Below are 16,196 nucleotides of genomic sequence, written 5' to 3'. Positions count from 1 at the left end.
AACATTCTAAGGATGAGACTGGTTTGCAAAATCATTGAATCATCTTTATTGCAGAGACAATTTTAATGAACAAAGTAATAACAAAGGTCTTGTAGCAGAAATGTAAAAGAAAAACGTATCACTCTCAAAGCTATCATATTAAAGAAGTTAATGGTATACTGTTATGTATTCTTAACACTGGGGTATAATTTTACCTGGGTAGTAATGCCTAACAATTAACATCACTTTTCATACTTAAAATACGTGACAACTGATGCTGCTCACAATAACATAATGTAGCTAAGTAGCCATTTTAATTGCCTTTGAATTTGTAACACTGAGAAGTGAGGAACTTGGAATTGGAATCAGACTCATGGGATTTGGTGTATGCTGCTGATTATTCAAGTTGTCTAAATTCTTTGATCATTCACATATACAACCTATAAATACTTCCTAATATATATATTGAACCTGTGCTTGCAGGACTGCATAAAGCAAATGTTACTCTTTGAACACACTCCTACTCACTTCACCCTGAGGAAATAGCTAAAGCATGTTTATTTATTTACTATACACAGCCCTCCACTGACATGCCAATATACCAGGGCCTGTATATTCCAGCCTATTTGCTTGCTTGTTTATTAACCTTTCACTGACTGCTCTTCCCACCAGCTTCCTCCTGGGTTAGGCATATTTGGTTACCACTGATTTGCATGTGGCTTACTCTAGTTTCTGTGCACCCCTGCTCTGCGCAGCAGCGCAGCTGGAGGCCACAGGGAGGAGGAGGAGGAGCTCTCCAGGGTTCTGCTCAACCTGAGGTGCAAGGATCGGGGGAGAAATTCCTCAAACCTGCCCTTCCATCCAGGCAGCTTGAATCACCTTGCAGAAATAAGGACATGCCCAAGTTAAAGACGGAAACAGAAATTCTGGTAACTCCCTACCTGCCTGCTTTGTGATGTTCTGAGTAATATGGAGCCTGCAGTCCTCCCCACATCATGTTTCTGAAGGGAGAGCAGACCAGTGGAGGTGGGAATAATGGTTGCACTGGAAGAGACAGTTGAAGAGGTGGCAGAGTTTCAAGAGCAGTGGTGAAGTTGTGAGCTCACCAGATGTGGGCCTGCAGCTGATGGATTTAGTTTCTGAGAATCCATTCAGGCATGATCTGATGGTGCTGGGAGTTGCAGAGTAGTCCTGAGGCAAAGTAGAGCACAGTTTATAAACAATTTTTTTAACATAGGTGACTTAAGCATTATCTTTCTGATTGTACTGGAAATGTAACAGCATCACCTTTCTACAAGCAGCTTTAGCTGGGTCATTTGAAAGAGTCAGCCTCTCCATGCTACCTGATAGAGTGACCTTGACTTGGGCTACAAAGTTGTGGAAAACATCTGCAGTTTTTACACTCACTGAGCCTGCTATTCTGGGGTCTGAGAACTGAGGGATGACAAACTTAAGAGAAAGCGCAAGAGCCACAAAGATGGAACATGAAACTACATGAAAACTAGAGGAACCAGAAGGACTGGGGGAAAGATAAAGGGGCACAGTAAGAAATGCACTGGGATATTATGTAGCTCTTTAGGAAACAGTCACAGATGTTAAGCAGCTCATTAGGGAAGAACAAATCTCTCCAAAACGTAACACCAGACCTGGCCAACTGCAGTATGAATGCAAGCGTGGGTACACAAGCGTGGGCTATGTGTGCCTCTGCAGTGCGGAGGATGGAAGACAGGTTTGCCACAAGCACACACACACATCGGCTGGGACGCAGCAATACAGAAGTAACCTTGGTGACACAGGCACGACTGAAACACTCGGATTCATAGCTCCCAGCTCTGTGCTCAGACCACTAGACTATCTTCTGTGTTTATCACAGCGATGAAATACAACAGCCGCTGCTGCAGGCAGAGCAGGCTAATGGCAGCAACACTATGCTTGCCCTATTTCTCATGCTCTTTCCATAAGCATTCCTTTCTGACTATGACCAGAGACTGGATAAAGGGGCTCACAGGCCTTTGGTTTACCCCAGTGCAGTCGTTCTAGTTTCCGTTCTGCCAGATGAAGCCCTCATCCAACATAAATAAAGAACAGGATGTGGCAGTGTAAGTTTCTTTGTTTACAGTGTCTTAATAAATTCTAGAACAAATGTACTCAATTTGGAAGCAAAAGAACATTTTCTTACTGTCAGCTCTACAAGCTGGTCTGGAAAGTTGATTGTCACTGGGTTCTTTTTGTCCTGTACATCAATGAAAGTAAAGCTCTGGAGAAAAGATCCGTACATTTCTTCTCCAGTACCTTCTCCCTGCCTCCATATCCTGTCTCTGCGCCATCTGCAGTTCTTACCTTCAGCAGGTTTATGAAATGTCTCAGCTGAATAAAAATGTTATTACTGATATAGGAGCAGGATTGGAATTCATTTCATCTTTATTACAGTGAAATGAAATTAGTTACGTTGACATCTCTGTTATAAAGGGAGTAAAGGCTACAGAATTTTTTATCCATGTAAGTAAAATAACTGTTGATAATCCTGCTATGCTATATAGGAACATTATTTTTGTGTGATGCTGTTTCACAAAACAGTGTAGACATATGGACTGCGTACTTGTTAGTAGGGGCAGGATCTGCTCTGAACAAATAATCCATGATCACACTTTGTTTCAGTTAAATACCAGTTTGTCTTCATTTCATTCATTCTCCTTTTTGATACTGAAGTTTGCCATAATGAAGACTCTGTTGGGATTCTAATTAGTAACTTTTGAGGAACACCATTACACAGGGAATTGAGAAAAAGGTCAGTGCCTCGAGGAATCTGGAAAATACTTGGGCTGGAGCAAGATGTATTTCCTGTTGTTTTATTTAGGTAATTTAAAGTTTTAAGCAGAAAGATAACAGATAATGATTAATACGAAGCCTACTATCACTCCAGAAATGTATTATTATCAAAGCCTACCTAAAAATTTCTGTCAACCAGATGTGTCATTTTTCATTTGGACAATACTGGCTTGTTCATCTTGTTGTCTGAAATGCGCTTAACCAGACAAAAAACTTAAGAGTAGGCAGAGAAAAGAAATACCTCTGAGAATCATCCCTAATATACTTCCATTAATCTCAACGGGGTAACAGCAGTAGAAACCAGCCTATGTTCTCTGCAAAGGAGAGAACTGCAGTTCCATGGATAAAAGACATGGTCTTGTTAAAGCAATTTCTTATAGTATCTTGTCTCAACGTATTTGAGAGCACTATCTTTCTCAATTAATGTCAGCTCTGCTCTGGGAATATTCTTTGGTAGTTAACTGTTGCTGTTAGACAGCTAACTTCAGATACACCACAGCTGGCTTATGTATTTTGCTGTTAATATTTTGGTAATGTCACAACAAATGCAACGCAAGCAAACTACTAAGCCAGAGTGCAGAAAATTTTCCACCCAAATAAATCAACTTTAAGGATAAGACAACCCAACTGTAAACTTCTTCTGACTGACTCCACATATTAAATTACCAACCACATGAGCATATCTAAGGCAGGTCTTAGGGTTTTCTTTTCCCCAGATTGCTAAGTCTCCATCATACTGGGGGTTGCACATGTGCCTCTGTGCAAACACCACCCATCTCTAGAATGTTTAATTTTAAATTTATTCTTGGGCAGTTTCTTTACTTTCATTTCCATTTACATCAAATAGAAACCCCTTAAAGAGCCTAACTCCTCACGTAGGCCGAAAATGAAGGAAGAGTAGACATGATGGTTAGATGGTGTCAAGAAAGAACTGAATGCATTTGTGAGGAAGATCACAGAAAAAAGAAGAAAGCAAACCAAAGAACGATGATAATGGAAGCAAGTGCAAGGCAAATTTGCAACGCACATCTCCTCGTGGCTTTCCTGGGCAATTACCCACTAGAGGGAGATAGACTGTAATTTGTTGCCAGGTGGATTATGGCAGAAGTTGGACTTTGTAAAGGCCAAAGAGGAAACTGTGTGGTATGAAACCCAGAGAAGAACCGAGTTCCCCCACCCTGGTAGAGTTTCATGCTGCAAAGTTCTGTGCAAGTTCCCAACTGGATTGAAATCCCTTCCCTCTCTGACCCAGCTTTCATTGCACTTCTATTTATAAACTCCCCACCTCTATTAACCTGTTTGTTTGTTGGTGACAGCATCACCTGGAGTTGTAAGGATGGCAGAAACAGTGTTACGCTTGTCTAGGACTAACTGAACTGCCACAGCCCCCCAGCATGGGGCAGGCCATGCACACTTCAAGTCAAGTGCCTCAAAACCCACCAACAGTGACCCTTCACACACCTCATCGGTTCCAATTTAGGACTCATCCTATGGTTTTCCTTAGCTGCCCATGGGTGTTTATGGTCTCTTATTCTCACCTATATTTAAGCAGAATGGAGAAGACTTTTATAATTCAAAGCAGGCTCAGGCACATCCTTTCCTCAAGGGAAACCAAGAAGTGAAGTAGTAATGGATGCTTAGAATTGGAAACAGAACATAGGAAAAGTAGCTGTTACCCATGTGCGTCATTCCTGCATCAGAAAATCAGTAGGTTAGAGACTTCCTAACTTCCAAACCAGAACTACATCTAGATGAGAATGTGTCAAAGACTTCATTAAGCCTAGCTCCCTTGAATATGTCTATTTCCTTTTTGAACCTATTTATTTATAGGTTTTGAAACATCCTGTGGCAACAAGTTCATATGAAAATGTATTTCCTTCTGTTCTTTTTTAAACCCTGCTCCCAGATAAACTGATTGAATTAATACAGTATTATGAGCAGTGATAACCATTTTCTACTCACTTTCCTCCCACCTTCATTATTTTCCAGACCTCTATGTGTCCCCTTCCTGTTGCAGCACAGAATACAAGCACCAGTCTGGCTCCTGTTTATACTAGGATTTTTGAATGATATGAAGGCTTTTCAGAGTCAAGCTATTAGCAGTGACAACAGTCTCTTAACTCTAACCTTGCCCCTCTGCGTAAGAACTGTTGGATAAGTAAGAATCTAATGCAGACTCGGAAAAGATGCATAATTATTTCCACACAGGAAGTTTGCAGTTGATAGTTTGGTGTCACAGACAGAAATGACTACTCTAACGTGCTGTGAACTAAGTCAGAGCCAAAACAATTATCTAATGCCTGTGAACCCTCACGGTCAACTATATTCTCTACTACCATGTGTAACTGCCAGAAAAGTTCGCTGACAAACACCAGCCATCAAAAACACTCGTTCTTCCCAAGCCCCATGTCACTAGTTTCCAAGTGGTGTGCAGTTATATCCTGCTCACCTTCAAATTCCCTCAGAAATGGGGATATATACTGGGGTTCTGGGCACTACTGTTTCAACAACCCTGGTTTAAGGATTACTGAAAACATGGCTCCATTTGTCAGTACCCTGAGATGATCCTTAACACTGACCAAGTTTAGGTAAATGTAAAATAGTGCATTTGCAAAAACCCAAATCTAAGCAACACATTTGCATTGCTCAGCCAAAGGGATACACAGAAATGAAAAGAAACAGGGTATAGAGGACATTTGCAGACCTAGAAGAGCAGCTGGCTGTGCTCTGTAAGAAAACTAGGCACAGGTGCTGGGATTGAGCCCAGGGCCCTGATTCCCAGCTGGCATGCTGAAAGAGGCTTCCCGCTCAGGGAGAGTTAGATGACTGTTCCTTGGGAGGAGAGGCCTCGGAAAGGGGAGGAGGTTGTTCCTTTGGCACAACAGGAAAGCACTGCTAGCTGAGCCAAAGGGGAATGGAGTCTCTTTGTTGATATCAGTTGGGTGTACTTCCTCTTTCAGCTGCTGATTTAATGATTAAACCAGAAAATGACTGATATATGTCATATTGGAATGAGCGTGGGGCTCCTCACCCTGACTGATGAGCAGTCTGGATGACTTACTTCTACCTGTTGCTCAGATTAGGCCCAGTGAATTCCCCTTGTTCTATCCAGCTGATGAACTGCTAGGTATTTGCAACCCCCAGCTAAGGCTTCAGTTTCTACTCAAAGCTCCCTCTTGAAATTGCTTTCAGAGGAAAGTGCCTGGTTTGGGGACTTCCCCTGGATAATGATCAAACCCAACAGTAAAGCTCTTTTATGTCAACTTTGTATTTTCTTCTATACACACATAACTTTCAAGCCACATTTCATACTCTCACATAACCAGGATTAAAGCATGTAATGCATTGCTGAGAAAACAACTAATGGCTTTAAGGTAACAGGACGTTTGGGGGTATGCCTCCTAAGTCTGTCTCTAGGGGATACTCTAATAGTAATAAAGTGAATAGAGCCCTAAGACAGGCAGGAGAGAGGTTGCTGATTACATGGGAAAGCCCAGACAAAGCGTCTTCTGTTTCTGATGCCTGAAATTGAGCCGCTTAAGAAAAAGGCAGGATACTGGCAAAGCATCACTGGGATGTACTTGTGCTGATGGCTCTTTGTTATTTTTCTATAGCTTCACATCACATTTTACCAGGTATTTCCCCTCAAGATTCTCATATACCCACAAATCAGTCCAAAAACCAAGTGTTGTCAACAGAGCTGCCCCTTCACTTGCCTTACAGGTGGCCACTCTTTCTGTGTCAGAAGAACAAGGATTAAAATGTTAACTTTTAGCCCTCCCCAACACTTTGACGGTATTATTTGGCAAGAATATATGCCAGATTTGGGTTTATTACATAAATATGCTTGTTCCTTTACCACTCTGTCTGTGAACATCACTGATAGCAGAGGGACATGGCATACATATGCATGCATAAGATTGGGGCCCAACAGCTTAGGTCCTGCTAAGGTCAAGGCACAGACATTCAGACAAACACTGATTTGGAAAATTTACAGTACAGGGGATGGTTATAGAAAGGGAAAGTGCACTGACCATTCCAAAGGAGCCAACTCCTTTTTTAAATCTCTTAATCTGCTTTTCATTATCTCCATGGGGAGGCCTCTTGAGAAAAGCAGCTCTTTGACTTGAATAAAAGAGGGGCTGTGGGCTTGCATGCTGGAATGGGGAGGTCATTGTACGGCAGCACGGAAGATGGGAGCGTTAGTCAGGTCAAGGAGAACAGGATAAAAACGTGTGAGATCTGTGCTACAGGCTTGGTCTGGATTATGTAAGGTAGAAAGTTTAAAGCTGAAAGGTAAACAAGAGAGAGCGATTCAAAGGTTGGAAAGACATATTCTGGTAGGGTCACTCTGGCTGATTGTTAGGGAAAAACATGGGCCAGGACTGATAAGATCATCAGCAAAACCAGGAAGAAAGAGGTAACAACAGCTGAGGCGAAAGAGGGCTAAATTCAGAACAGGAATTTTAAGCATCAGGCTTCAGCAAATCAACCTTTCCATCTTCAATCTTTTAACAGCAATGCTTAGTGCTGCTTGCCTCCTTAGAGGCAGACAAAGCCCATAATATGCCTGGGGGACGATGGGACTACATAGCATTTTGCCACCTACCAAGTCATACAGCTGTGTGCATGTGCTGGTTGTAATCCTCTCCCCTCTAAACCACTGCTTATCACAAGGAGCCTCAGCCTTGCCAAATTGCTACAGAAAGTTACGTTACTGGCACCAAAATGGTCCTTGGAAGTAGCTTTTTTAGCATAAACAGGTAAAAAAATCTCCTAAATTGGTGTACTGACCTTCTGCTGTTTATTTCATGGACACAGAAAGGTGTCTCTGGTTTAAAGGTACCTCCTGTTGTTCCAGCACTCCTGTAATACTGGCTGACTTCACCAGGAATTTGGAGATATATAAGGAGTGCGGGATCTGGTCTACACAATCCAGGATAGGTGGGAAGAGGGCATTTGGAGGTGAAACAGTTATCTTAAATACAGGAATAATTTCAAAGCACGATCTCAGACCTTCTCATATCAGTTGCAATTAACAGGTGTCTTTTTAAGCCTAGAGACTCCTTTTGTATTTCTGCATTTCTCAAAGTCTGAATCAGTTTAGTTACAGCTCCGTTCTTCCCTTTTTGCTACATGTGCAGCCTCTACACTGCCCGCCCTCCCTCCTCTGCTCAATCCTGCCTTGGCCAGAACCTTCTAGCTTTTTCCCCATGTCCCCCTCCAGTCCTGCAGACAGCAGCACCCCAAAACACAGCACTGTGCCATGATCATGCATCTTCTCCGCTTGTTTGTTTCACGTAAGCTCCATCTGCTGGTTAAAACTAGAATCTGTGGGGCTTCCACTAGGAGCTGCAAATGCTCCTTTTTCCTCAATTTGAAACGATGTTCAAAATTATCTGTTTGTGCTCTCCCAGTCGTGTTCTCCCCGTCTGCCTGCACGTCAAATTTAATTAATGACAACCTAATGTGCTATTTTGTATTGCTAATTTGGGTCGAGCCTATGCAATCTTTTAAAATACCCCCCCCCCCCTTTTTTTTTTTACTAGCATTTGAGCAGCTAATTATCCTTGGATCTGGAATGACTGTTTACAGCACGTTATTACTGTCAAGGCAATCTCTGAGTAGCTTTTCACTGCATTGTTTGAAAGGCACCCAAGGCAGATTGTTTCTGTGCTGTCGCTAACGCGCAGCCACTGCCGCTTGGGTTTGGAGCATTAAGAGACAGGAGTGAACTTGTGACCTGGACGTACAGACAGAGCAAGTCTGTAATCCAGCGACCACTTGAACTTTTACCTTTGGGTTTTAACATTTACAGAGCAACAGGCTTCAGGATCCCACAGGTCTCTCCTAAAACTCTGTGGTGATGAATGGGAGTATTTTTAAAAGAACTACTAATAATCTGTTGTGTTGTTTGGGTTTTTTTCCCCTTGAGTGGAAACTTAATGCAACTTGCTACACAGTAATGTCTTCCCCCCCCCCCCTTCAGATTTACACTAACAGCGGTGAATAAAGATGAGGTTAATCCCACATTGTTAAACCTATTCAAGGAGACAACCTGGGGATTGCCATGGAAACAGATTCGACAGACTAAAAGCACAGTCCTGCTTTTAAATACTGTATATGGACCCTGGACCACAACGTACCTTAGAGAATCACTCTGTGTTAACAAACGTGATGCTGCAGCACAGAAATGGCAAACTCATCTCCTGTCTCATCAAACACGAATTATGCCCCATCTCCTCCCATTTACAGCCCAGAGCATCAGGCATTGCACCTCCTTCCTCTCCACCCCCTGTGCCTTATCTCACCCAGACAACAGGGAATGGAGGCCGTTTGTGTTCTGAGAAGTGCCATGCATCTGCCAGCCACTTTCACAAGCTATAGGACAACTAACTGGCCCTGTGGCTGAAGCTGGGAGTAGGGGTCCTGTTATCCATCCTCCAAAAAAAAATCAACAGGATCTAGGAAGTACTTCCTGGGACATGTCCTCACGGAAGGGGTAACAACCATGGTGACCATGGAGGGGTGCCCCCTCCAACTGTGCATCTGCCTACCACCCTTGAGAGCTCGTTAGATGGTGAAGAAGGAAGGGACAACAGCAGATCTGAATTTCATGCAACTATTTAATCGTCTGTGCCATGAAATAGAGATTTTCTGAAAGAGAACACTGCACACATAGCTAGCTACCTTGTAGTTTTGCCCCCTGTTCATACTGACATTTGCCCCTCAGTTTCTAGACAGATCTAGAGGAGGGGGGGAGGAGTTGGAACTAGATGATCTTTAAGGTCTCTTCCAACACAAACCATTCTGTGATACCATGATCTCTAAACTTCCTCAATGAATTATAGGTTCCGCTGCTCCTTTTTCATGTCTGTGCAAGTAATGCACTGATGCAGGCATATCCTGTGCTTTTATAGGTCTTACTCACATACCTCTTTTAGACAAGAAAAACATTCTTGCCTTTTTCCTAGCACTGGGCTGTGCTCATGTGTCAATAAAATACATGTTTCAGTATTTCCACAGCCTATGGCAGACACCGCAATTTCCTGTTGGAGTTTGCTTTGTAATTGTTTGGACAATTCTCACCTAGTATTGAACTTTTTATGTTCAATACTAATCTTTTTTTAAAAAAAAAAAAAAAGCTTATTTTAATCATTCTCAGATCCTTATTAAATCCATCTAAAAGAAGGGATTTGTATGTCTTCCTCTCAGTCCTGCTAGAAAGCACATTTTTCAGTAAGATGGCTGACAACATTTCCAAAGACATGGTTGCTTTAAGAACCAGGTCTAAAATGGCCATAGCAGCTTAAGTTAATTGTGTGTATTGTGTTTTATCCTGGGGATGAGTGTCTTCTTTGTGAACTCACAGGCTGTTGGTGTGGATGGTGTGAAAGATGTGTTTTGTTACAACAAATGACTTGCATGCAAGGTCTGTGTAATACCCACAGTCACTAGGCCATTTCAGGAGACACCTGCACAACTACTTGAAAATTATTAATACTTTGTTTTTTCTTAAGCAAGTGCTTGATAAAAGTAAAAATCAATTTGTATTTTGGAACTGTATCCGTTTAGGAAATATTCACAGAGTGTATTATCATTCCTTTTCATATATGGTAGGAAACCATGTAACTTCCCAGGTATAAACAAATCTGGAACAAAAGACTGTACAAAAACATAACGGATTCAGCTCTGAAAAGGCTCATGCATCTACATTGTCTGCTACCCTGAATACTAATGAATTTAATGAAACTATTGAAAGACTGGTTACTTGTCTGCATAAATGTATTGAGACCTCTGTAATCATCTGTTTGCTGTCTGAAATCTCTTGTCAATAGTTTAATGACTTCAGAGCATATTATTCTTCTTGTATAGGCTTCATATAATGTTTCTACATAATTAAGCAGCTTTGTTAGAGGAACTGCCATTAGTTGCCCCATTTCATTTGGTTTTGTTATCAGCCAACCAGAAAGAAAAAAAGAATAACAAGAGAAGGCTACAAATCCAGTCTAGTGAGAGAAATGTGTAATTGGGAAGATTTCTTTGTTGTTGTTGTTTGCTTTTTTTCTGTTAAGATTGCCATATTAAAGCACCATTGTTAAGCTCCACATCTGAAGTAATTTTAACCATTTAAATGCACTGCGTATTGAAATACTCAGAAAGCAAGCAACCGGCTAAATATCTTGCAATGCATATGGGTGCCTTAACATTAAGGGTAGATCTGATAATAAGTACATAATAATGCCAGTTAATTTTAAATATTCACTAAATTTAAGCAACATTCATGTTTCTGTAGCTAACAAAGTCGTAAGATGTGAGAAAAGGGTGTCCTGTTTTTTAAGATCTGGTCAATCAAATATTCCATCTTCACATTCTTTTGAGTTAAAAATATTAATATAAATCTAATCAATTTTTTCATCCTTAGGAGAAACCCTATTTTCTTCAAATATATAAAATAACCTTAACATACCACTAATTAATTTCCTGCATTTGCCAAGTCTCAAGCATGAAAGAATGACTGCACACACTTTTACTCTTTCCTGCTAAGCAATGCTGTTTCACTCATGTTTTGGGTCAAACCTGAAGCTTCTGCAACCCTTTACACATAAAGTTAAACAGTACCTATTTTCTTTGGGGCTTATGCGGGTGTGTAGGTGAACAAACCCTGACATTATAAATAGTGTGTGAAAGATAAGAGGTAGAAACCATGACACCCTTGTCCCTTCTGAGCCCTGTCCTTGAGGCAGCCATCTTGTTCATGGGGTGTCAGCCATCTTGTTGAGAACAGCTCCAGGAGCTTCACCTTCACCTTTTTAGAACAAGGCAGGCATTAACACCCAAACCTCACATACATAGCTGTTTCAGTAGCATCAGATTAACTTGCCGTTTCTGCTTATGTCCTGCATGGGTCTATACAGTTAAAAAATAAATGAATGCTACTATTTAATACTGTATTAAGAGTACTGAAATATTTGATGAAAGATTCTAACGCTGGTATTTGAAGAATAACGTGCTACCTGTAGCCAAACTATTAACCAGCACTAGCTGACTCATGCATGTAATATTTTCTATCAAAAAAACATAGCTCCACAGGAAAGGTATTTCTGGTGTCACATCTCAAGATTCACAAGCAATGCCCATTTATGCAGTGAAAGAACTGCAGCTAAGCAGTATTTAACACCAGTATAAATGCCAGATTTTGTCCCAAAACGTGAAGGAACGTTGCTGCACACACGGTTTTCTAACAGCGCACGGTACTTAGGGTCACCGTTACGTGCTCATTGCCCACACTGGGCTCCCCGGCTGAGGACAGCTTCATGAGGTACCAGCGCCCTCCCTCCGGCAGCGACCCCTCAGCGCACACGGCCTGCGTGACCTTCTGGGCGCGGCGGGGAATAAGCGTGCTGCGATACATGGCCCCCAAGGCTAAACAAACCCCGTACTGCTCCCGGCGCCACTCGGGCGGCTTTTCCATAGCCTCAGTCTCCGATAAGCTGCCCGCCGGCTGTCAGAGAGGAGAAGCGCTGACCGGTCCGCCGCGCCTGCGGGAGGACTACATCTCCCGGCATGCACAGCGTCCCGCCGGCGCCATCCATGGACACAAGTCCCGGCATGCCGAGTGCCCCGCGCCTCCGGCCGCTTACCGTGCACCCCGAGGACTACACTTCCCGGCGTGCCCCGCGCGGCGGGCGGGGCTATGCAAACGCTGCCGGTGGCCGGGGCCCGGCTTTGCTGCGCGTGTGGGGATCGGCGCGCTGGGCCCGGGCGGCGGGGCATGAGCAGGCCGCCAGCCCGCCGCTGCTAAGATGGCGTCCATGCTGCTGCAGACCTGCGGCCGGCGGGCCTGCCGCCTGCCCCGAGCGCTGCGCCGCCAGCCGCAGCTGGGTGAGCCTCCCCGGGGGCCATCCGGCAGCCAGGCCCTGGGGTGGGGTGCGGCGCGGCAAGGCTGCGCTGCCGGCCGGCCTGCCGGGCCTGTGCGACGCTGAAGGCCTCGGGGGAGGGGGAGGCGGGGACGGCTGAGGGTTCCCGGTATGGGCGGGGAGGTGTTTGCGGGAGGTCCTCGCTGTTCCGTTCACCGGCGAGCCGGGGCTGGGCACGGCGCTTCTGGCGGGGCCCTCGCTCCCGGCTGCTGTGGGCGAGGTCGTCTCTTAACGCTCACCTCCGGGCCAGGGCGGTTTGAGGGATGCTCTCTGACGGCAGTGAGGACACATGAGTCTTTCCAATGCCGGCTGGCCAGGAAGTCAAAGAACATGTGTTTTTCATTAAGGCGCAGGAGCACGTTATTGCGCTTAGCTCCTGCCTGCCTTGTTCTCAGTGTAGCTTGGCTGTGAAGTGATGTTGTCACTAGGTACACGCTTCTCGTTGCCCTTTAAGAAAGTACAGGAGGTTATTTTCTTAGTCCGTAGTAGGAAGGAAATGTGGATTTGCCTTTTTCCAAGTGGCTTTGAAAGCTTGGGGAAATAAAAAGGGACTGCAGCGTGTGGTACGGTTTCTAGTAATAATCGAGGTAACTTGGTGGTTTAAATACCTTTTGGCGGTGAAGTTTAATGACATGAAGCAGCTGACAGCTTGTGACGTACGTGGGGCCTGTGGTTGCTCTTTATGTCCCTGAGCTGGAATGGCCGGGGTTTAGTGAGGGGTGAGTGAAAGCTTAGGGCAGCGAGTGGTTTGTCACTGACGCTGACGTGCTGTCAGTGAGAACAGCCCATCTGCACGTTCAGGTTCTGGCAAACCTGATCGAGCATATAGATCCTTGTTCATTTATGAGAAACAAGCTAGCTTCTTGCTTACCAGTAGTCACTCAAGAGTGGTAGCTTCCTCTAGTTGGTGTTTATTTTAGCCACTGTTGTAGAAGCATTTATGTAGGTTAAGCTTGTCCTGTGATCTGAACAAAACCTCGGGGTATTTTAGCTGTCTAGTTCGTTTAAAATGAGGGAAGAAATACATGCATGTACCTTCAAATTAGATGGGAGCTTTGATTGTCTTGAGGTATGGCATAAGAAGAAATGCTGATGATCACTACAAATATGCATGCTATAAATCTCATGTGAAAATTCTCATTTCCTGAAATACTGCAGTAGAATCAAATAATCTGTGTGGGGTGATGCACTGTGCTTCTAATACAATTAATGCTTTTTTATTTAGAGTGTTAATCAAGTATTAACACCTTATGGTGTAATGCTTTGTTTAGTGTTTTGCTTTACTTATCTTCTTTGCTTTATGTGTAAGTAGTCTAAGATTAAGTTAAGGCTAAGTGCTTCTAAGAATCCCAGCTGTTCTTCCCGTAAAGATCAGGCTGCAAGCTTATACTTGTGTAGGGACTTACTTTGTGTTAGCCTTTTATTTTTAAAAACTCTAAACATAGTAACACTACACAGCTATTCTGCACTTAAAACTTTGGGGTTGATGTTTCCTTATATTTAAAACCTAAGTTTCTCATTACTTTTTTTCCAGGAATATGTTAACATACAGATTTTCTGACACTACTGCCTTTCTTACTCAAACCAAGTAATCCTAATGCAGGTGTCTTTAACGGTGTTGAGTATGGTAAGCTACTCACCTTGCTCAGACACTTCTGTATTATCCTAGAAGCAAGGAGTATGGACTTTGCTCCTTTCTGAAAAAAGTATAGATTTTGTTTCAGGGCTGGCTCATTCTTAGGTACGTGGTTAGAACAGTTAGAACTGCAAAGCATAAAGAGCTCTTGTTGGCAGGAAGCTGAAGTTGACAATTCTGCTCATCCTTTTGGTGACATGATGTTTCTGTGTGCCTGCTCACACTCTGAATGGCTGTGTGACAACAGGGGTTTGAATCAGAGTGTTTTCTTGTGGTGACTTTGGAATTCTGTTCTTTGGCCCTTTCCTTGGAATTAAAGAGTCTGGTTGGAGAAGAAAACTAAAAGAAGTGACAGTGTCTTTGTTTTGGAGTTCTGTCTGAAAACTTCAAGCCAGTTTTGATCCCCAGATCACCCTCTTTGTTCCAGGGACACCTTTCCATAGCAGGTAATGTCCCCTACTAGTGGGGCTTGTTTTTGGCACGCAGGTTTTGTATGCTTCCTGACACTCGGGTGGGAAGAACAGATTCTCATGCTGCAACTTATCCCTCAAGATTGAGTTCTTCTCTGCTTTACTCAGCTGTTCTTAGAGCCAGACACATCCTGCTGAGATGGGAAGCCTCTTAGGTCAAGGAATTCAGCTGCTGGTCTTCCTGTAAATATTGGAGATTATCCGCTCACAAATTCATGAGGCTTGATTTTTGAGCAAGGAAGAGGCAGTTTTTCCCCTGACTCTGCTTGCAGTGGCAGTGAGTACCTGTTAGAGTTGGATATAAGTAGACATGGGTAAATCCTTTTCCTATGGCACTGTCAAGTCAAAGCTTTTGCTGTAATGGCATCAAAGCCCACTTAGCATGGAACATCCCTCGAGTGTTGAAATTCTTTAATAAGTTCACTTATTCCCCCCACTTTTCTATACCTTCTGGTTGCCTCACCTGATTTTGCAGCTTTCTCTTTTCCTCTAGTAATTAGGACGTTTTGTTAGAGAAGGCTTTCAGTGACCAGCATTGAGTGCTGTGTTTTCTCAGATGCAGTTGTCTGATTCAGGGTCTACCATAGGCTTTGTCTTTGATAGTGGAAAAACTGACCACTAACCTCTAAAATGACCTTTCTATCCTGCTGTCTCTTAGGATTGACCAGAAATAGTAGGTTCCACATGGGAGGAACAAGCCACAGTGGGTCTACTCCATCCAGCCTTCCATTTTTGTTTTGTTAACAGTAAATTCTGAAAAGATTGACCAAAAAGAGCCAATGCATTTAGTCTTGCTTGATCTTCCTTTGTGCTGTCCAGCAGTCTTTCTGCACTTGGTGTCGGGCAGCTATTGAGTTGTTGCAGCTAGCTATTTATGGCCCATGGCAGGGGGGTTGGTGATGAGGTCTTTTCCAACCCTCACTATTTTATGATTCTATGATACAAGAGTATTATTATTATTTTCAGTTGCTTTAGGGAGATTGGTTCTTTTATGAGGGTCTCAGAGATGGATTTTGGTGATTGTAGATGGCATAAAGCCACTAGGAAGCATTTTATGATCTGATGGTACTTCCAGGGTGTTGGATGTTTGTAAGGCTTTCAAGCATGGCCCTTTATTGAAGCATGTGAACTGACTTAGATAATTTATCATTTGATTGTCTCCGCAGTTTATTTCCAGACTAGATGCTGCTTGTCTCTGTACCTGGATGGAGGATGCCAATGTATGGATGTCATTCCTCCTTGAGGACTCTTATTAAAATTCATTTTGAGGAATGTAGTTCCTTTCATAGTCTTCAGTTCTGTCTCTTGCCCTTCAGGACCATTTTATATCCTTTGCAGACAGATGCAGGGGCAGAGCTATTT

General features: G+C 43.2%; 1 protein-coding gene across 6 annotated transcripts in view; it reads left to right on the top strand.

Moving 5' to 3' along the window:
• LETM1 (leucine zipper and EF-hand containing transmembrane protein 1) overlaps positions 1-16,196 on the top strand; it is a 56,057-nt gene that overhangs the window by 14,227 nt on the left and 25,634 nt on the right. Inside the window, exon 1 of one of the 6 annotated variants that reach the window (XM_061467159.1) lies at positions 12,492-12,693. The exons of 4 other annotated variants lie outside the window; for them this stretch is intronic. In XM_061467159.1, coding sequence (XP_061323143.1) covers positions 12,615-12,693 — 79 coding nt within the window. In that variant the 5' untranslated portion in view covers positions 12,492-12,614. Of the gene's footprint in view, positions 1-12,491; positions 12,694-16,196 lie in introns of those variants that run through there. One more of the 6 variants, XM_061467170.1, reaches the window with a different exon arrangement.

The sequence above is a fragment of the Pezoporus flaviventris genome, unplaced genomic scaffold (assembly GCF_033815535.1).
Source record: "Pezoporus flaviventris isolate CSIRO_AGI_PZ_B2104156 unplaced genomic scaffold, CSIRO_AGI_Pfla_v1 ptg000002l, whole genome shotgun sequence".
NCBI lineage: Eukaryota > Metazoa > Chordata > Aves > Psittaciformes > Psittacidae > Pezoporus > Pezoporus flaviventris.
The sequence above is the reverse complement of the archived record's forward strand: the minus strand, read 5'-3'. Positions and strand labels throughout refer to the sequence as shown.